This window comes from Pyrus communis, chromosome 13 (genome assembly GCF_041283825.1).
Source record: "Pyrus communis isolate YQ-2024b chromosome 13, ASM4128382v1, whole genome shotgun sequence".
Taxonomy (NCBI): domain Eukaryota; kingdom Viridiplantae; phylum Streptophyta; class Magnoliopsida; order Rosales; family Rosaceae; genus Pyrus; species Pyrus communis.
In genome coordinates, this window is record NC_142577.1 from 26,772,439 (window position 1) to 26,794,322 (window position 21,884).

The 21,884-nt window shown below is 37.8% G+C and overlaps 4 protein-coding genes across 4 annotated transcripts; 3 read left to right on the plus strand and 1 right to left on the minus strand.

Annotated features, from left to right (window-relative positions):
• The first annotated feature begins 753 nt into the window (after window positions 1–753).
• Window positions 754–7,452, plus strand: LOC137736711 (alpha-amylase 3, chloroplastic). Its single transcript, XM_068475948.2, has 13 exons — window positions 754–1,163; window positions 1,423–1,553; window positions 1,631–1,685; window positions 1,761–1,880; window positions 1,981–2,101; window positions 2,622–2,977; window positions 3,379–4,028; window positions 4,400–4,589; window positions 5,436–5,542; window positions 5,928–6,177; window positions 6,289–6,411; window positions 6,512–6,679; window positions 6,803–7,452. Exons 1-13 carry the CDS (start codon window positions 891–893, stop codon window positions 6,959–6,961), a joined length of 2,703 nt encoding a protein of 900 aa, XP_068332049.2. The 5' UTR covers window positions 754–890; the 3' UTR covers window positions 6,962–7,452.
• Window positions 7,453–10,780: 3,328 nt separating this feature from the next.
• Window positions 10,781–12,948, plus strand: LOC137737324 (putative pectate lyase 3). The gene is made up of 4 exons (XM_068476771.2): window positions 10,781–11,220; window positions 11,387–12,047; window positions 12,137–12,379; window positions 12,605–12,948. Exons 1-4 carry the CDS (start codon window positions 10,988–10,990, stop codon window positions 12,824–12,826), a joined length of 1,359 nt encoding a protein of 452 aa, XP_068332872.2. The 5' UTR covers window positions 10,781–10,987; the 3' UTR covers window positions 12,827–12,948.
• A 1,598-nt stretch (window positions 12,949–14,546) lies between these two features.
• Window positions 14,547–16,794, plus strand: LOC137736307 (AP2-like ethylene-responsive transcription factor At2g41710). The gene is made up of 7 exons (XM_068475596.2): window positions 14,547–14,809; window positions 14,894–14,985; window positions 15,245–15,333; window positions 15,421–15,494; window positions 15,586–15,636; window positions 15,737–15,813; window positions 16,026–16,794. Exons 1-7 carry the CDS (start codon window positions 14,547–14,549, stop codon window positions 16,673–16,675), a joined length of 1,296 nt encoding a protein of 431 aa, XP_068331697.2. The 3' UTR covers window positions 16,676–16,794.
• Window positions 16,795–17,392: 598 nt separating this feature from the next.
• Window positions 17,393–21,814, minus strand: LOC137737134 (uncharacterized). Its single transcript, XM_068476521.2, has 13 exons — window positions 21,657–21,814; window positions 21,495–21,556; window positions 21,211–21,270; window positions 21,027–21,114; window positions 20,739–20,809; window positions 20,526–20,627; window positions 20,248–20,337; window positions 19,765–19,839; window positions 19,524–19,556; window positions 19,178–19,255; window positions 18,779–18,847; window positions 18,160–18,272; window positions 17,393–17,678 (listed from the first exon to the last, which is right to left on the minus strand). The coding sequence occupies exons 1-13, from the start codon at window positions 21,709–21,711 to the stop codon at window positions 17,657–17,659; spliced, it is 918 nt and encodes a 305-aa protein (XP_068332622.2). The 5' UTR covers window positions 21,712–21,814; the 3' UTR covers window positions 17,393–17,656.
• Between the last annotated feature and the right edge of the window lie 70 nt (window positions 21,815–21,884).

Sequence of the window (21,884 nt, forward strand, 5' to 3'; positions counted from 1 at the left end):
TCTCGTCAACGGCAAAATTATGAGCGTAATCAAATCTCTATTTTCATCTCTCATCATATGTATGGTAAAATTTCTCTTAAATGAAATTTGAAACAATAATTCACTTGATTATATCATTTTTACTACATTTTAACATGAAAATATACTGAGTCTGTTTTTGCTCACCCTCCTAACTCAACACTTATGGTGAGCAAAAACGGACTCAAATCTATTAATCTGATTAAAAGAAAATTACACTCTTATAACTAATTGACTAGTATTCAAAATTGGCATGTTCTTTACTTGAGTTCGAATCCCTTTATTAAAAGTCTTAATTTTTTTTTTTATGCACAAGCGATATTGACAAAAAAAAAATTCAAACTTCAATCTCAATTTTAAAAATGAATACACTTATGTTTCGTTTGGTGTTACTTCCATGAAAATTACATCCTCTTAAAAACACTCTTACCAGAAATGTTTATTAGAAGCTCTTTTCTTTAAAACTCCATGATGCATAAATACTTTTAAATTTTTTTACTGAACGTAATCAAAAGTAATTTAATTGTGATAAAATATTTTTATCATTTTTAAAAACAATCTCAAAACTTTCTCAAAAAAAAAAAAAAAAAACATTCTCAAACCAGCTGTTAATCACATGAGATTAGACGACGTCATGAGATTAGACCACGTCTTGAAAGCTTTGTCGTTTGAGTCGACATGCTTGAGATTAGACGACGTTGATAATTCGACCAACAAAAAGACAACGTTCAAAATAAATAAATAAATTTGAAATAAAAAGTTAAAATAACAAGAGATCCACCACCTCCCTTCCCTCATTCTTTCACTTATATTCCGTCCATAAATTTCGTTTCTTCGTGTCCTCAGTCTCCTGAGTGGCCGTTGCTCGTACCATGTCGACGGTTAGGATAGAGCCCCTCCTCCACCACTACCGTCGACAGAAACCCAGCCACCGCTCTCCCCCGTCGAAGCACCCATTAAAGCTTAGCTCTTCTTTCACTGCTTTTCCAAAGAAGCTAATAGTCTCCAATGGCCGCAGCTTCTGCAACTTCCAGCCTCCCAGTCTGAGAGTCAGAGCTGCCTCCACCGATACAGCCACCGTCGAGACCTCCGAATTCGCCGACGCCTTCTACAAGGAGACCTTCCCTCTCAAGCGAACTGAAGCGGTCTGTGCTTTCTTTCTGCCATTTGTGAATTTGCTGCTTCCTTTTCTTTTGGGTTGTCGACACTGTTTGAGTTTGTAGCCCCAATTATTGAACTCGAATTAATTTCTCTCGGTGAACAGTGTTTTCAAAGCTGGAAACTTTGAGTGGTGCTCGTTTGTTTCGTTCATTTTTCTTTCTTTTTTCCTCTGTTTTCTCTGCGATCAAACAGAAAGTCGAGTTTTCTTCTGAATTGTCTGATTCAATCTGTTTGAAATTGTAGGTGGAGGGAAAGATCATCGTGAAATTAGACAATGGGAAGGATGCAAAGAATTGGGTGCTGACTGTGGGTTGTAATCTTCCTGGAAAATGGGTTCTTCACTGGGGAGTTAATTATGTGGATGACGTCGGCAGGTAAAGCTTCAGACTTTAATGGTAGATTGCGGTCTCTCTCTCTCTCTCTCTCTCAAATGTATGTTTGCATTGTGCAGTGAATGGGATCAGCCTCCTAGTGAAATGAGACCAGCTGGTTCAGTATCCATCAAGGTATGTATTTGGGTTCTTCAGTTTGATTGCAGAGCTGTTGGTTGGCATAAGTTTGATACAGATGTGGATTTTCAGGACTATGCAATAGAGACACCCTTGAAGGAATCGTTGTCGCCCGTGGGAGGCGATACATCTCACGAAGTGAAGATTGATGTTACATCCAGCGCAATCGCAGCGATAAATTTTGTTCTCAAGGTTGTGATTTCCAACTATTAAGCCCTTTATGTTATATATGCTGGCTATTATGTTATTCATCTTTAGTTTCTGTTCTTGTTGGGGGCTTTTGGTGTTGCAGGATGGAGAAACCGGTGCCTGGTATCAGCATAGAGGGAGAGACTTTAAAGTGCCTTTCGTGGGCTACTCGCAAGACGATGACAATGTAGTTGGAGCAACAAAGGCATTGGGCGCGTGGCCAGGTTGTCAAAGCCACTCTGTTCTCTGGTTTGCTTGATTTATTTTGTTTGTGATACTGTTGAATCTTTTCCACTTTACTGCTATTTTCATTCAGAACCAATTTGTGATTAAGAAATGGTGTAACGAAAGCCTCAAAGGAGTGACGACTGTCCTAATTCCGCTTAAGAGTGAAACTCCGTTGTTTCTATACATCTTTAAAAATGATTCCTTTTCTGTTTATCCTTTAGATGCAGTTAAATGCTGAATCGGAAAACAGGTGTTGTTTCGTAGCATGAATTATTCCCTTTCTTTTACCTTTCCGAGTTTTTATAGTGTGAGTCTATATTCATATGTAACCAATGTTGACAGGTGAGGTAAGTGTCTGTCTCGCAGTCGTGGCTAAATCGTATTGCCCACACAGACCCACTCCTCTCGGCTGTGGAGGTGGTGGGTTATGGGTGGTTAGTTTTGTAGTTTCAATTTATTTCCACAGTTTGTCCAACTTGAACTGAGTGAAAATTGATAGTCTCTTTTTTATTCTAGGAACTTTGGGAAAACTATCCAATGTGTTTGTCAAAGCAGAATCATCAATTTCCCAAGATCAAGATAGCAGCAGTGAATCCAGAGACCCTCAACAGAAAACTATGCGTCTAGAAGGATTCTATGAAGAACTGCCAATTGCAAAAGAAATTGCTGTTAACAATTCAGTAACTGTTTCCATTAGGAAGTGCCCTGAGACTACTAAGAATCTTCTATGCTTGGAAACAGATTTACCTGATCATGCTGTTGTTCACTGGGGAGTTTGCAGAGATGATGCTAAAAGATGGGAAATTCCAGCTGCCCCACATCCACCAGAAACAGTAGTTTTCAAGGACAAGGCTTTGCGGACTCGATTACAGGTTTCTATGATCTTTTCTGTTTCTTTTCTATTCCTTTTCCTCTCTTGTTCGGTTTAAATTTATTTATAGATTTTAATTGACCATTCTTTCTTGTGGTATAAACACCGGATGTTTGTGGATGTTGTATTTCTAGTTATGGGATCGCTGTTAAATTTTCTGTGTGAATTTTCGTGGAAAGGAATAATTTCTAGCAGGAGGGTTTTTTTAGAAATTTCTGAGTGCATACATACTTGGTGTACATGATGTACATGATAGAGAAGTGGTGAGTGCATATAAGTTCCGGCTATATGCATCCTCATGCTCGCATTAATTTGTATACAATATGCCATCGTAAATCTTAGCAAGTTTATTAGCTATGTTCTTGATCAATATTGTTGTTCTCATGGACATCTTGTGTGCAGAAAAAAGAGGATGGAAATGGATGTTTTGGACTGTTTACTTTGGAAGAAGGACTCGCAGGATTTCTTTTTGTTTTCAAACTAAATGAAACTATGTGGTTGAATTGTGTGGGAAATGACTTCTACATCCCCCTTTTAAGCTCAGATAACTCAATTGCTGTACAAAGAGAGGTTCAGTCTGAAGATGCTCAGGTACCTGACAGAAGTACAGAAACTAATTTTACTGCGTATACCGATGGTATAATCAATGAAATAAGGAACTTGGTGAGTGACGTTTCCTCTGAGAAGAGTCAAAGGAAAAGATCCAAAGAAGCACAAGAAACCATTCTTCAAGAAATAGAAAAATTGGCTGCTGAAGCGTATAGTATCTTCAGAACTACTGTTCCAACTTTACCGGTGGAAATCATTGCAGAAACTGAAGAGGTGAAAGTCGCCCCTGCCAAAATATGCTCGGGGACAGGAACAGGTTTTGAAATATTGTGCCAAGGTTTTAACTGGGAATCTAGTAAATCTGGAAGATGGTATATGGAACTCAAAAGTAAAGCTGCAGAATTATCTTCACTAGGTTTCACCGTGATTTGGTTCCCACCTCCTACAGATTCTGTGTCGCCTGAAGGGTACATGCCGAGGGATTTATACAATATGAACTCCAGGTACCATATGTTACTCATAATACTTTTGTCACGGTATTCACTGTTCATTCCACGTTTCACATCGATAACTATTGTCACTTGTCTTCTCATATATACACATACCAAACAACTATTTTCTTTTGTAAATTTTTTGAATAAACAAAAAGTAGTTCGGCATGCCTCTTCTTGCCGGGTTTATCACCATACCAGTTATGTGGTGAGTCTTAAAGGCGAATTCTTTATCGTTATTGTAGTAAAATTTCTTTATTTGGTGCAGCGAGTTACTTTTTTGATCAGTCTTGATACTGAACTCTCATTTAAGAGATGCTAGTTAGTACCACTATGGGAAGGATAATGTAAAAGTAGTGATTGCTCTTGTTCACACTTCTCAGATACGGAAATATGGACGAACTGAAGGAGGCTGTGAAGACATTCCATGATGCCGGTATAAAAGTTCTTGGAGATGCTGTTCTGAATCACCGTTGTGCAGAATATCAGAATCAAAATGGTGTTTGGAATATATTTGGTGGTCGTTTAAATTGGGATGAACGTGCAGTTGTTGCAGATGATCCACATTTTCAGGTATACAACTTTTCAGTGCTTGTCTGAATTTCACTTCTAGATATTGTTCATTAGTATCACATGTGCACTCGCGTACATGTGATACTGTAGTTTATGAACTTGTTAGAATGTGATACAGCAGTTTATTTTACGTCCTCACATATGCCCATGGGATGCTGTAGTTCATTACGTTATAATGTGACAAACTTCCAAAGACATCTAAACTTCGTTTCTGGAATGTCCATGCTGCCCAGTGTTGCAACCCCAAACATGGTGCCCAGTGCTGCACAACCCCGTACCATATACATAGCGCATGCACAGTCCAAATCGACCAAATGGTGACCAAAATTAGTATTTGGCTTCAAACAACATAATAATAACGGACTCTTTAGCGAAGCATGTTACCTGTTCTTTAGATAATCTTCTTGAGCGTCTTTTTTCACATGTGTGTAGTTAAAAAATTCAATTGCCTAGGTCTGTTAATAGATTTGATTATTTTGGAAAGTACTCTACTTATGTTACTTGAAGACAAACAGAACAAATGTGATATGTGGTGATGTAGGACAGAGTAGGGCAGCGGAAATTTAATAGCTTAGCGGAAGCGAAAACAATAGATTAAAACAACAATGAAGGATAACTGGAAATCACTCTAGGGACATCACACCCGTTCTTGGCCTCTCACCAAGAATTTTGGCATCACACCAGTATAATCCCATCGCAGGATAAGAATTCCAATCTCTGGAAAACCAAACTTTTCTGTTCATCGACTCTTCATTGCTGAAGTTTGCTTAGTGCATTTTTTATGGGAAAACTGTATTTTGTAGCTGTACTTTAGATTTGTGAAAACATCTTCTTTCTGTTATACAGGGTAGGGGCAACAAAAGTAGTGGAGATAGTTTTCATGCTGCCCCAAACATTGATCATTCACAAGATTTTGTGAGGAAGGATATCAGAGAATGGTTATGCTGGCTAAGGTTAATTTCTAAGATGTTCTGATTTTTTACAAGTTCTTCAAATTTGTCTCACTCAACAAAAACAAAGATTGTACGTAAAAGAGCAAAGCACGTACTACATCCTGAACTTGAGTTATTTTGCACTGGAAATTATAGAGATTATAGATTTTCTGGGATTTACATGGAAGTTTACCTAGCCTTGGGATTTCAAAATATATTGTGATGAGGTTGTGTTCATGCATTTCTTATGCACATTCTGACGTAGAATTTCGGTTTGTGGACGTGCCTTACAAGATTCATGGACATGTTATATGTTATCCAATTGAAGTGCATTCCCCTTTTGCTGCATATTTTGTTGAAAGTTTACTATATTACTTTGATATAAATGTATGAGTGATTGTCACAGGGACGATATTGGGTATGACGGATGGAGGCTTGATTTCGTTAGGGGATTTTGGGGTGGCTACGTCAAGGACTACATGGATGCCAGTGAGCCCTACTTTGCCGTAGGCGAGTATTGGGATTCCCTAAGTTATACATACGGGGAAATGGATCACAATCAAGATGCACACAGGCAGAGAATTGTTGATTGGATCAACGCTACTAATGGAACTTGTGGTGCATTCGATGTCACAACAAAAGGGATTCTCCATGCAGTAAGTGTGCATCTTTGTAATTTAAAACTCAACTGTTATAACTTTTGTGACTTTGCTTTCGATGTTTGTATGGCGGATGATACTTTTATTCACATGGAACTACTTATACAGGCACTGGAAAGATGTGAGTATTGGCGATTGTCAGATGAGAAGGGTAAGCCTCCAGGTGTTCTTGGATGGTGGCCATCTCGTGCTGTCACTTTCATAGAGAATCATGATACTGGTTCTACTCAGGTCTGAATTTTTTTGATCTTGAATTCTGTCATTTTATAAACAAGCATAGTAATATTTAGAAGTATCGAGATACAAATTCTTTTATTCTTCCCTTTTGAAGGGTCATTGGAGGTTTCCAAATGGAAAAGAAATGCAAGGATATGCATACATTTTGACTCATCCGGGAACACCTACAGTTTTCTATGACCACATTTTCTCTCACTACCAATCTGAAATTGCTGCTCTGATCTCTCTCAGAAACCGGAACAAGCTCAACTGTCGAAGTAGAGTAAGTTTCGCTAATCAATTCGGTCTCATTTACAAGGAAATATAAGTTGAAATAGATTTCTGTTTTCGTTCTTCTGTGGAACGTATCACCGAAGCTTGAATTTCATTTCACTTTTCACTGTAGGTTAAAATCACTGAGGCAAAAAGAGACGTCTATGCGGCCATCATTGATGAAAAGGTCGCCATCAAAATCGGACCAGGTCATTACGAACCTGCTAGTGGACCTCAAAATTGGAATAAAAGCCTTGAGGGAAGAGACTACAAGGTCTGGGAAGCGTCATAAATTTTTTCTGCACCGGTATATATGTAACTTCGAGTGTATAAGTTGAGTAGGATGATTCAATAAGGAAGTTCCCATATTTACATTGTAAGCAAATCAAAGGATGCCAATATAGAGCAATATGTACTTCTCTCTAGAGTCTGGCTGACAACCTTGAATTGAAGTTGTTTCGGCAGACATTTCCCGAATTTAAGGGACTGTAGACGCTCAGCTGAGGATGAGACGGGCCGGCCTGCTTCAGCAGTACAGAATCGCGGCCAGTCGGCTGAGTGTAGAAGTGGTGAGGATGGTATTGGTGCATGCCTGTGACTCGTGGTCCATGAACGTTGCGTGAGTTTGCTATCTGAACTTTTATTCTGTCTCGCATTGCTCCAGTCCGTCGACTTTATGCATGGACTCGTTAATTTTTTAGTATTGTTCCTGAAACGGGATGTTCGATGTATTGTTAATATGTGATCCATATATTATATATGAAATTGTTATTGACACAAAAATTTTCACCTGTTGTGAAGTGACTACACACACAAGACAAACATATTCATATAACACAACAAATAATTAACTGATTTGTGCTTGAAAATAAAAAGTAATAAATAAGTGACTTGAGCCAAAGTTGATGATCATGAGATATATGCATCCAGTCCAATCTCAAGTTATAATAATAAATCAACAATTAAATGTCATGCTTGTTTAATTTACATATCAATCCATTCTGTTCTTTTTTTGCAACATGTAGTCAATTAGTAAATTAAAATCAAGTTACAGAAACCCCAAATCTGTTTATTTAAGCATTTATTGGTTGAAAGATTGAGTGTATACATGTGTTCCCATGGACAACCAACCTCTATTTATGATTAACGAATTTTTAATATTCAAACATTATAATTGAAACCATTCGTTCTTTTTATCATTATCTAAAGATCATATTGCAAAATTTCATTCAATTTAGAGATCATTTAGTCATCCATACATGTCAAACCAATCAACGGTTTTGATGAACCATCCATTTGTTTTATGCATATAAATGACTAAAAAAATCTCCAAAACGAATAATTTTTTGCATATATGATCTTTAGAAAATAATAAGAGAATGAACGGTTTCAATTATGATATCCAAATGGTGAGGAATCGTAAGTTGAGAGATAAGTAGGTTCACAAGATTATCCTTTTTTGACATGAATGACGGATTTGAATGTCAGTATTCTTTCTAATATTGAGAAAAGAAATACCATTATACTTTATGACTCCATAGAACATTGTTCTAATCAAAACATCAGTTATCAGCATCATCATTAAGTTTAGGGTTTTTATCACAAATGATTCCTGAAATTGACTCTCACCATCAAGATGGTCCTTGAAATTAAAAATCAATTAATGTAGTCCCTAAAAATAGGTGTCGCAAATCATGTGATTTTTCCGTCACAATTTTGTTAAAAATTCCGTTATGTGCAGATGTGGCACATAAATAGGCCCCATAAGATTTATGGGTTTTCATCACAATTTTGTTATGTGCTGATGTGAGTTTAATAATTAATTAAAAAAGTTGTCTAAATATCTTTTTGCACAATGAAAATTTTTTTCTTCTTATAGTAGGACATATTTCGAAGAGAGATCATTTTCATAAATTCTCAAGGGCACAAGGCTTAACCAAAGTCTAAGAGGGAGTGTGAAAATATTTTTCAACCAACAATAGATGCACCTCGGTTATAACCTCAGGCCTCGTTTAGCAGTTCAGACTGTATTGACTATTTTAGTCGAATATGATAAATAGTTATCGGATAGTAATAACTAAATAATCGGATGTTTGGTGCAATATCAAACTAATGACTCTATTATTATACTGTGTTTGTCACTCTACCGGATAAGAGGACTTGCGATTATTATTATTTGTAAGATAAAAACTAATGATTAATGGAAAAGAAAGATGAAAATTTAACTTCAAGTCTAATTTAAAATTTTAATTATTTTGATTTTTATAGAAACCAATCAAATGGTGGTTCCTAATAAGCTGGTAAAATTAACACGCCTCGAGGATTTTGTGTAAACAAGCAGCTTCTCAACATGTTCTAATTAACAAAAAAGGGACGACAACGTCTGGTTCCTTGGTGCTCAACAACCCAGATGAAAACCAGGAATAAAAAGGGACGGCAACTGAGTTTCCGAGAAATTCTCCAACTTGGCTCTTCCAATTGAGTTCAGCAACCCATATGAAACCCAGGAAAAGAAAAGAGACGGGCATGCGTTGTCGGAGAAATTGGTCAAAGGAGTGCAACCCAGATGAAACGAAGGAAAACTCAGTTCTTGAATCCAACCAAAACTTAAAACCCAATTCTTGAAATCTTCAAAAGGAGAACCGATCGAAATCGTTGAAAATCTTGAACACAAAGTAGATCTGATTATTGCTACCATCACCATAGATACTGAGGAAATCATCATCGCCGGCGGGAATGAGAATGCAAAAAGGATTATGGAGGTTGAGGGAAATCGAAATGATTGTTGAAGCGGGAGGAAATTTGCGAAACCTCGGTTATATTAGTCAGAGTACTAAATAGGTAGGGTCAGATAAATTAGTCGGAGTACTATTAATACATAACTGCACTAAACAACCGGGTCCGTATTATTAATCCTATCTAGTCCCTTATACGAGTTGTCAAATGAGGCCTCATTATCTTAAGGCAGACCTCGCCGTTCTTTGCATCACCAAACCACAGGGAAGCACCAAACAAGCTCCCCAAGATTAAGGTTGTGAGAATGATGATCGCCTAAATGTTAACGGTGATGTCACAGAAGTTGTTGCCAATGGACCAAGCAGTCACCAAAGGTGATCTCGATCCAAGTTGAATTTGGTGAAAGGTGTCGAAGTGTGTAAGAAGGGTGTGTGTGTATATATATATATATTTTTTTTTTAAGAGAATAGAGAGCGAAGGAGGTAGATAAATGTGGACTGGGATCATTGGTGATTGCAAGACTGGGTTTTTGGGTTGACAATTTTTTTATTAACTATTAAATTATTAAGCCAATTTGTAATTTTTAAATTTAATTATACTTGCGTGACCCATTTATGTGTCACCTCAGCACATAACAGAATTTTTGACAGAATTGTGACGGAATGACTACATTGATTTGAGACACTTGCGGGACTACATTGATCAATTTTCAATTTTAGGGACTATTTTGATGTTGTGGTCAATTTCAATGACCATTTGTGAGAAAAAATGACTTATGAGGTCCATTTATGTGCCACATTAGCACTTAATAGAATTTTTAAAAGAATTGTAATGGAAATATCACATTGATTTTCGACGCATTTTCAGGGACTACATTAATTGATTTTCAATTTTAGATATCATCTTAATGATGAGGGTCAATTTCAAAAATCATTTGTGATAAAAACCCATAAGTGTATAAAAAAACTTTTTTACAAACAAGGATGTTTACAAATATTACTTTTCAATCAAAAGATCCAAATTGAACTTATCCATACAGTCAAGACACTTGATTTACGCATACATACGCACGTAAACCTTGAAAACCGTTATGAAAAAAAAAAGAAAAAAAGACTTTGACTATTACAATTTACAAATGTATTAAACATGTGTCGATGCGAGTATTATGGTGATAGTCTTTCCTGTAACAACATCCAGAATTAGCTAACACCTGAATTAATCAATGCGAGAAGATAAAGAACTTTTCAAAAGGGAAGGGTAGCCCTTTTGCTATTTTTAACGGTCAACCGATGCAGGGGAGCGGCTGCCCACACTTCCCGTCAAATGTTAGATTAAGACGCTTAATTATAATTAATTAACTGCAAATGACTTATTTAGCGAGTCTGTTCTCATATTTAAAGACACCCCCAGGCAAATCAATAGATAAGTCGGTTGGTTAATTAATAATCTCTTGTGACCGGTTTAATCTGTTGGCTTGGCTTGGCCGGGACTGCTTCAACACCATCGAGCAACCCTGTCCTCGCCCAACCCGACAGTGTCCTCTCGCAAGGTGTCGGTGGCCACCGACGAAGTACCAACAACAATGGCAGCGATGTTTAACTCGCCCTATTTCTTTCTGTGTTTGTTTTTCTTATCCTTTGCTGCATTTGTTTCGAGTAATGATGGTCCAACCGATGTTACAAATGAAGATACTATGGTATTAGATTTAGATGCGTACTGGAAAGAACGAGCCCAAGAAGCCTTAAAGGAGGCCATGGAAAGCTACCATAAAAATCCTGAGCAAGCCACTGAGGAGTTCAATACTGGAGTTGCCGAGTAAGTCTAATTATTGCATGCAGATTTACCGTTCGACAATAATATATATAAACTTTTGCTTAACAATATAAGTCTGGCAAAAAATGGTACTTCATACATTTATATATACGAATGTATATGTTTTAGTTTTGTCATCAGTGACATATATACACATATATGTACGCAGGCTTTTGTCCAAGGAAAACACCACAAGAAGGAACTTGAGAGGTAACAAGGGTTATAATGGTCCATGCATGGCGACCAATCCAATTGACGCCTGCTGGAGGTGTGACGCTAATTGGGCCAATAACCGAAAGAAGATTGTAGGCTGCGCCCAAGGCTTTGGTAAAAAGGCCACCGGAGGTAAGGACGGTCCCATTTACGTGGTGACTGTGGGCACAGATAATGACGTACAAAACCCCAAACCCGGAACCCTACGCCACGCCGTGATTCAGAAAGGGCCTTTGTGGATAATCTTCGCAAGAAGCATGGTGATTAGGCTGGAGCAAGAGCTGATGGTGACCAGTGACAAGACCATCGATGGTAGAGGAGCCAATGTTGTGATAGAAGAGGGTGGTGGCATTACCCTCCAGTTTGTGAAGAATGTAATCATCACCAACCTTCACATCAAAATGATTGTGTCCAAACCCGGTGGTATGATCAGGGACTCCGTCGACCACATGGGTTTGAGGACCAAGAGTGACGGCGATGGTATCTCCCTCTTTGGTGCCTCCAACGTCTGGATCGACCACGTTTCCATGTCCCGGTGCGCAGATGGGCTCATCGATGCCGTCATGGCTTCCACCGCCATCACCATCTCCAACTCCCACTTCACTGACCACGATGATGTACTTAAATTGGAATTACTTTAACCTTAAGCTAATTAACCTAATAATTAATGGTGCGTACAAAATCTGAAAATCATGCATGCATGCAGGTGATGTTGTTTGGCGCCAACAACGCGCACACTCAAGACAAAATCATGCAAATTACTTTGGCCTTCAACCACTTTGGTCAGGGACTGGTGCAGAGGATGCCGAGGGTCCGGCACGGATTCTTCCACGTGGTGAACAACGACTACAACCACTGGATCATGTATGCCATCGGAGGAAACATGAACCCTACCATCATCAGCCAGGGTAACAGGTTCATTGCTCCCGCGAACGCGGCCACCAAACAGGTAACATACAGTTTACATGAATTAATTTTTATTAATTAGTAAATACTAATTAGCCCCAGTCAAGTGTCTTCACGCACGAGTGCGGATGTTAGTTTTTACCAAAACGTGCTAGCTCGATCGAAAAAGTAATCAGTAAATAGAGTCCAAATATAACCGTTTATTATACATGCTCTAATACGTTCGTTCATATTTAATCTGTCAATAATTCTGGATTTAATTGTATAGGTGACCCATAGGGAGCATACACCAGAGTCAGAGTGGAAGAACTGGGAATGGAGATCTGAGGGAGATTTGATGATGAATGGAGCTTTCTTTGTTGAATCTGGATCAGGAGCCAGCCAACACCCAGCAAAGTTGGACATGATGCCCTTCCAACCAGGGACCTTTGCCACAAAGCTCACAAAATTTTCCGGCGCTCTAAACTGCGTTGTCGGCAAACCCTGCTAGGTTTTTTTGTTATTATTTTCCTCTTTTTTGAACGTGCGCACCATTGGATGTAGTACGTGTTGTATTCAAACGCAAAAACAAGGATCGAAACATATGAAAAAAGAGGATATTCTGAAGCCGTACATATATGTCACCATTGTTGCACTTTCTAATTATTTTCTTATTCTCTTTTTGGTAATTTATTGGGGAATTAATGAAGGAAAAAAAGATGGAAGTGGGAGAGGGATATACACCTAAATTCAAATCTAATATAAATTGAAGAAAGCAGTAAAGGTCATGCCCAATCAAACCGATCGAATAATTAATTTAGGACTGCATGTGGATGCTAATTGCAGCATTAGAGTTAACAATACTAATTATAATGGAATGATCCATAAAGATGCGCGCAGCATAATATGATCTATATATCATGATTAGTGCTAATTGATTAATTAACAATTTGACATCCAGTCTGTGAAAGCATCATCACAAGGACAAGGGTTGGTTCGAAATCTCCATAGGAATTAACGTGGTGTATGGAAAGCAACTCCACACATTTTAATTGCATACAATATTCTAGATATAGGAGATTGACACGTTTGCCATAAAATACAAGTGAATCATATCAGACACCAAGTAGTAAATATTGGACGAAGAACCCTAAGCTAAAACCACAACAAACAAACGGGGAATCATATGTTGTCGTATAGCAACACAAGCGACAGGTTTGGCCATGCCCTAATTATCCCACAAAACAAAATATAATGCCCTTTGGACATTGTCATCTTTGGAGAAGCCAGAATTTTCTTGTCTTGTCCACTGCTTGTATACTATGATTCTCCAAAACTTCACCATTTATGTGTTAAGATAACTTTTTTTTTTACTTTGCTGCCATTTCTTGGAAATATAGGGTTCAAATTCCCTTCATACCCTCAGTGGAAACATAGAATTTTATCCACTTTTATTGTACCTTGATATGCACTAGCTACTTTAATTTATTTCTATTTTAGACAAGCAATATTGAAAGAGGGGGTCTTGAATCGAGCGCAGAACTTCGATGACAATAACGAATGCTGACTGATCTTAACAACTTCAAACTACAATCTCTTGGTATTTACAATGATTGTTGGGCTAATAGTGCATTCTCCTCCTTAATTACAAAATTGCACTGCGGATATGTATAGTTCAATATTTTCTGAAGAATCCATGAGATTTGAACTCAAAGACTGACTGTCATATTAGATCAAAATAGTTGTTGGCCAAAGTTATGCTTCCTAGAAAAAGGGCAATAAAGCCATGAAAAAAAATATTTTTTTTGTCACACACAATCTGAACTTAGACAAAGTCAGCCTTAGTGTTCAGCATGTGAATTTAAATATTTGTTAAGTTAACCTAGATTATGCCGAAGAGTTAGTATAACTAATCCTCTATCCAAGAAAAATAAAAGAGCTAAATAGTGTCAATCCTGTATCATCCACTTGGAGTTTTGAAAAAAGAATAACATGGATGCCTTCTTCAGAGGCTGAAGTCGGCCGGAGTTTCTGCTAGCATGCAGACACTCATTTCTTGTCTCAGAAAGGCACCGAAATCATCGGAACTCAAAAGACAAAGTAAGCATAAAACAAGTGAAAGCACATGCATATAAGCACTTTGCATTTTTTTTTTCCAACAGCAAACACTCAAAAAGTGAAAACCTAATTGTCTTATGTTGTTTAGCATTGACAAAGAAAAAGATAAAGAGATGGATACTAGTGCTGTAAAATCTGAACTGATCAGCTCCGGGAGGCGTCCGTTGTGCACGATAGAAGTTGACGCTTTGGTGAGCAAGTGCGTCAAAAGAAGGCGCCGCGATTCGTCTGCTGTTGCTGCTGCAACTGCTCCAGGAAACAGTGATCAGCAAGGTGATCAAAGACTAAAGCAGCAGGCTCAGGCTGATCAATCTCCTACTAGTACTACCACGACGACAACTGTGAAGAGAAGTTCCAGATTTCGTGGAGTCAGCCGGTCTGATATGTTGTGTTTATGCTGACAATTATTTGTGTTTTAGTCGAATGATGAGGCTTGATATCGAGGAGTTTATAAATGCAGGCATCGATGGACCGGAAGATATGAAGCTCATTTATGGGATAAAGGGTCTTGGAACCCAACACAAAGGAAGAAGGGAAAGCAAGTTTATTTGGGTAAGTACTAACATGACATGACTAGTCACAGATTTACAGTAGGGAAGTGATTTCCGCACATCATTTTACCTCTCCATCACATCAATGCTATATATGTTTGGCCTTTAGATTAAATAAATCGAAAGAAACTCAAACGACAAATAAACAGGATATGCTAAATGAGAAAATGAATGCAGAAATCGTTTCACATAAACTTCTAATCATTATCTTGGTCCACATTTTAGTGTGCAACTAAACATTTTTTAGGGAAATCCAACAGGGGCTTATGATGAAGAAGAATCTGCTGCAAGAGCCTATGATTTGGCAGCACTGAAGTATTGGGGAACATCAACCTTTACAAATTTTCCGGTATGATTTTCTGACGACACGCCATTTATAGGCAATAATCTATGCGAGTGTCGTGTTAATTTTGATTCAATGTCTTCTTCTTTTCAGGTGCCTGATTATGAGAGTGAAATTGAGATAATGAACACCTTAACAAAAGAAGAATATTTAGCCTCTCTGAGAAGGTAATATTCATCTCCTAATGACCACTCCTCCTGTAAACATTTTTTGTATACTAATTTCATGTCAGTGATCTCCTTTTTCTTCTGTTTACAGAAGGAGCAGTGGCTTTTCAAGAGGTGTATCCAAATATAGAGGAGTTGCAAGGTAGTACTACTTAACTTCTTTACCATTTTAATCTTTTGTTTCTCTTAAGTTAACCAATTCGTTCAAAATTTCTAAGATTGAACGCTTGTGAGAACTGCAGGCACCATCACAATGGGAGATGGGAAGCAAGGATAGGGAGAGTTTTCGGAAACAAGTACCTCTACCTCGGCACTTATGGTGAGTTTCAATCCGATCTCTAGGGTAGCGATTTCCACTCTCCTTTTTGTCACTGTGCTCCAAATTGAATATTTGATACTCCTTCTGCACTCACAGGAGTGTAGGAGGCTAAAAAATGAGCATTAAAATCGTTGGCTGACCTTTAAATCTATTTGTTTCAAAGTACAATGGGTGTGTGAAGTGGTTTATATGGCTTCTTTTATTCCATCTAGGTACCCAGGAAGAGGCTGCTCATGCTTATGATATTGCAGCGATAGAATACAGAGGCATAAACGCAGTGACCAACTTTGACCTGAGCACATACATCAGATGGCTGAGGCCAGGAGCCAACTCTCTTGGCCCTCAGGAACCGAAATCGAATCCAGATCAGCCTCTCCCCATGCCAACTTCCTCAAATGGCGTCCCTCTGAGAAAGGAAGGAAGACAGATGTCCATGTTCCAACCCAACTCCTTCGCCGTAGATGACATAGACGCCTCAAAAAATCATGACATTTTCCCAAGGCAGCAGCAGCCTCCTATGCCCGTTAGCCCCTGCCCCAAGTCATCACCTTCCCCAACAGCACTTGGCCTCCTCCTTCAATCCTCAATATTTAAAGAGCTGGTGGAAAAGAATTTAAATGGAGATAATGAAGAGAGTGAGAAGAATGATTCAAACCTTCTTCCGGAACAGAACAACAGCGACAATATTAAGCAGATTTTGTACGAAGAAATGCGAAATAATCCCTTTACGTGTCCTTCAAACAACGACGTTTTGCCCACATTAGAGTCACAGGAGGAGAGCCTGCTGCCCTTGTGCAACTCCAGGGACCAACCCCTTTGGAATGGTGCCTTAAACATGTTTACTTCCCCGGACTTCAACTAATTTAACTTTAGTTTTAGTTAAATCACTCGTAAAACTCCAGCTAGATCGTTTCGATTTCGCTTCTTCTGACTGTTAGAGGGAGTTGGTGTAAATAAATCCCTGGATTTTTCCATATGATGCAGAGCCACTGGGAATATAAAGAAATAACAAGGGATATCAGTTTTAGTGGTTTACTTTGATCTGTAAGATAGGGTTTGGGTTAAATATTACTCCACCAAGGACATTAAAGATAAATGCAAGCCTTTTAATTTCCGTCTTTTGATTCTTCTTTTCCACTTCTAGTTTTACATAACTCCAACGTATTTTATGAGAAGGGAGATGTGAATTCTTGTCGAGGAGGATAGATATTAGATACATTGCTCTAAGCAACTTAATTAATTCCGATTACGTGACAACTCTTCTTCTGCCACTAAAATGTGGGTTAAGAGATTTTTCGAATTGGAAGTTGTGGCTACATATATGTGCACGATATTGAGAAAGCAGAGATTCAAACTCGGGATCTCGGATGCACAGAACAATGCAATTAACGGAGGGCAAGCTCCTTGCACGATTGAGAAGACATTAGATGAATCAGAGGGAGAGAAAGAGGGTTGAGGTGAATACAAGTGAGTCCTAATTTTTCAAATCAGTAGAAAAATAAGGACAAATCGAGATTTTGAAAGTAACACTAATAGGAACTAATCAACTGCATAACGGCAACACCGAAAGAACCCGAAATTTGTACTCGAACATTATGCTTTCATTTAAGCCAACAAAACAAGGTTACTAAGCTCCACTGTAATATTTACTTCATCTCTCCGTGATCCGAAACTTCAGAAATAAAACATCTAAATGAATAAATGTGAAACAACTCCGCGGTTGCTGAGATTTTGTACATCAAACTTGAACTACTGGACCAAATAAACCTAGTTGTCTCTCATGAGTTATGACTACATAGCATTAAAACATGGCGATGCAGCCATCTTCTTTAGGATATTGCAATCAACACCTGGTTGACACCGACCTGCAAAAACAGCGAATTTAATTACAACGTAAGAATATCAATCGACGCTCAACAGGGATATAGCTCATACATATCAGTTCCGAAAAAGAGACTTATGACACTCAACAGGATATCCATTGGACTGCCCCAGATCATTAATCTAGGCTCTAGCTACCTTATAGATACAAGGCGGGATTGAATCCTAAATCAATATCTACAATCAGCCCTCAGTAACATGGTATTGTCTCAAACTAAATGTTAATTAACAACGGCTGCCCAAGATAGTTCACAGCAGTTAAAATTAAACACACAAATAAGAATAAAATGCAGTTCTCTCCCCCACAGATACGAGAAACTAAAAAGAGCTAAGTCCAAAATAAGTATGGCTAACATTGCTTGGTAATCTCAGTCGAAGGCATCAGATATGGATACAAACATACTGATAGCCATTACACTGTTCAAGAATGATGCAAATACTAGATAATAGAGTTTCTATTCAAACCTTATCAGGTTATTCTTCTGATTCTCTCCTGTCATTTCAGTATCATCTTTCACAATAGCATCAGTTGATGGATTTAAAGTTTCAGACAGAGAGTCCGCAATTTCTTTAAGACCCTGCAAGAAAGTGGAACGAATTACAATTAAGTAGCAGGTATTAATGCTTTGGATATCAAGATTCCAGTGGCTGATATAGTAGTGTCATTTTTCAAGCCAAATAAAACAACATGACCAACTCATCCTCCAATATAAACTAAAGACATTTTGTAGGAAACGGGAAAAACTGAAAGGCCTATGATTTTCAGTAGCTACTCGGGTATATAGCTTGAAAGGAAGCCATATTTGACCTCTTTCCTTGCTCCTAATGTTGTGGTGTAAAATGACAATGAAAACAAAGAGAATGCAAAACTAAAGCATCTTGCTTCGTAAATGCACTAATTTGGCATTTAATTTCCATGGATTACTCTCTGTCTTTCAGAAAAACAAAGGGATCAACCGCCTTACATTATTACACGGTTTTATCAACCACAAATAATAATAACAAATAAATATCAAGTCCTCTGCAATATTTCCAACTAGCATATAATCAACAACCAGAAGAAAAGGGATTCTTAGAAACAAACCATCAGGCCCGAAGCATCTGAATATGATGGTAAACGACCACGTGACTTCCCAGAGTTTTCAAGTTGCTTCTGCAAGTGGAAAAAATACACCATCCAGGTGGTATTACTAATTAAGTACAGGATCACAGTAAAAGATAAAGGGCAGCGCGAAAAAAACAACTTTGCAGTCACTATGTGCTGCTTTGAAGAATTAATCTGAAACTGTCGAGTAATAAGTAGCTTGCACTGAATTGATAACAGGTAGATCAACAATATCAGATGTTCCTGTTGCCACATTAACTTTGACTACGATATGACCTTACTAATTAAAGGTAACTTTGATAAATGAACACAATTTTAATTTATTTTTTCATTTTCTTAAAGTCAAAAGATATTATAAATCCATGAACAGGTACAAACCTGCAGAGTTTTAGGCATTTCAACTTTTTTTCCATTGACAAAATTGACCAGGTAGATAACACCAAGATTTGCAAGATCCTGCACAACACATTTATGTAAGTACGACCTCAAGCAGACAAATGGATGATGTATGTACTGAACTAAATGCAAGAACCACTCAAAGTTGTCCAAAGCGAAAACAAATTTGACTTACAACTCGTTAGTTTCAGTTTTAAAGATGAAGAAAGAGCCAAGTTATGCACAATAAAAAGTAAGATCAAGCATGTCATCCCTAAAAAACAAATTCTATAATTTCTCATCAATTAATCATGGCTCAACTATTCCACTAGAAGTAAAGCTGTTTTACCTGCTTTTGTTCAAGAGAACCCATCTTATGATCCTGAGAAAGGGAAATGGAAAACAAGTTACTACTAATTCAAATATAATGTGCATGCGTGATAGAGAAAGAGATACGTAAAGGACAACGAGGTACATAAGGGAAAAGAAAAATGGGTGTGCATCATGAAGAGAGAGAATGAAAACGTGCGTGCTTAAAAAGAGAGGTAAAAAATTGGCCTAAAGCAACATAATCTTGAAGGAGAACTCACCAAGCCAGAAACCATGCTCTGCAATCTACTCAAGTCATAGTCAATATCAGTGAGAGAATGTTGCACTCCAGCAACCTGTTTCACAAATTGTAACCAAATATAGAGATGAAGCTAAGAAGAAAGTAAAATATATTTCTAAAGTATGGTAATCAAAAGAAAGCCATATGATATTACGGATCACAAAATATCCATATGATACTAAAGAAAGTACGAATACCATACATCTAAGGTTAAATTGGATAGGGCTTGTTAAATACTAAAATGTGTACATTTAAGACATCAAGCATCACACTATGGATAGCAAATAGCTAAATACACCCCCAAAAACCAGCTGTGAAAAATCATTCTCTATAAATCAACACTGATCATATCAGAATTGCTTACTCACTACTTATGGAAATCTAACAAGAATCAGCATCATTCAAACATGAATTTTTTTTTAAATCTATGAGTTAAGGGTTCAATATGCAGTAAAGGACATACATCTTCCTTAATTGACCTTGAAAGCTCATTTTGCTCCGCCATTTTGTCATCCACATGCTGAATCCTCTGCGTCAGGTGCTTCTTTGCTTTCTGTCCAGCATAAGGATATTAAATACAGTTGAATTGTTTAAATATCCATTAATATATATATATATATATATATATATATATATATGAGTTCTGCAAGCCAAGTTGATTTGGGAACAACTATGATCTCCTTAATACAACTTCACACAACATAGGATTTTCTTTTTTGTCACAGACAACGGAAAACTTACAGCAACAGCCTCTTTCACGTTATCCAGATTTTTTGTCAAGTTCTCAACAGCAGTAGCCATACCACGCTTTGTCACATACATCATATCTGAGAATTTTAGACCCTAACCATTTGCAAAGAGAAAAATGTTAGTTTACTCAAGAAAAGAAAAACTCAGGGAATTGAGTCAATTGACTGAAGAAATAATATAAAAATATCCATATAATCTGCATACCTTCCACCACATGTATCCATAACCCACTGCTCCCAAGGTAGCTGCTGGCATTATTAGTGATGTCATATTACCTGAAAAGAAAAACAAGAATTTCAATGAAAAGAAAAAAGAGAACCATTTCGAAATTGTTTCTTTCGTATTATGAACTGCATAACGCAAATAGTAGTTGTGGCAACTTGAACCCAAAATAAAGGGCATGACCATGCATTAAGTTTTAATACACAAAAGGAAGAAAACACAAAGCAACCGAAGAATTTATTAGAAGCACCAGAGAGAAAGGTGAGATACCAATTTGGCTACCGTTCCCATTCACAAAAACCGTTCCCCCGCCACGCGAAGAGCCAATTTGCCTGATCTCAGCTGTCATTCGGCTAATCTAAAAGATAATCAAACAGGAAACTTCATAACCATACGAACAAATTCGACACAAAAAACATCATTCCATACTATCTTACACCAATTTCCACAATACCTGTGCTGTGAGGGAATCATAGTCACCTTCTGCGTGTTCCCCGGATCCATTTAACAATGACTGCCACCAAACCACAAACAATCGCAAAAATCCATCAAATTTTCTCAGCAACCAAACACGAACTCCCAAATAAACAAAAAAAATTACCAAAACGATCAAACCCCTTTTCCCCAACACCAAACCGCTCCGACCCAAGTAAACAATGACAAATAAACATTTAAAAAAAATCATAAATTTGATTTTACCACTAAATAAGCAGAAAACAAAAACGGTAAAAACAGTACCTGAAGTTCACCGAGCAGCTCGGATAATTTGCCGTTCTTAAGAAGGATGGTGCCAGTATACCCTGCGCAGAGAACAACCAATCACTCAGATCGAATACAGCTAACTCCGCAACCAAACAGACCCAGTAAGAAAAACACAGAATACGGGCGAGGGATAAGTACCTGCCCCAGCTAAGATCAGGATCTTGGAAACCCCTATTCCGCTCTGCATAGCCATGGCGGAGTTCGTGTTCGATCAGAAAGTGCAGGACGGTGAAACGACGGCGTATTTATTGATGAGACAACCGACTTTGACCTTTTTCTATGCCCCACGACGTCGTTTCGTGGGTATTGTGTTTAGGATAGTACTATACAAATTTTTTTATTTTTTTAACAAAGATATTATCTCTT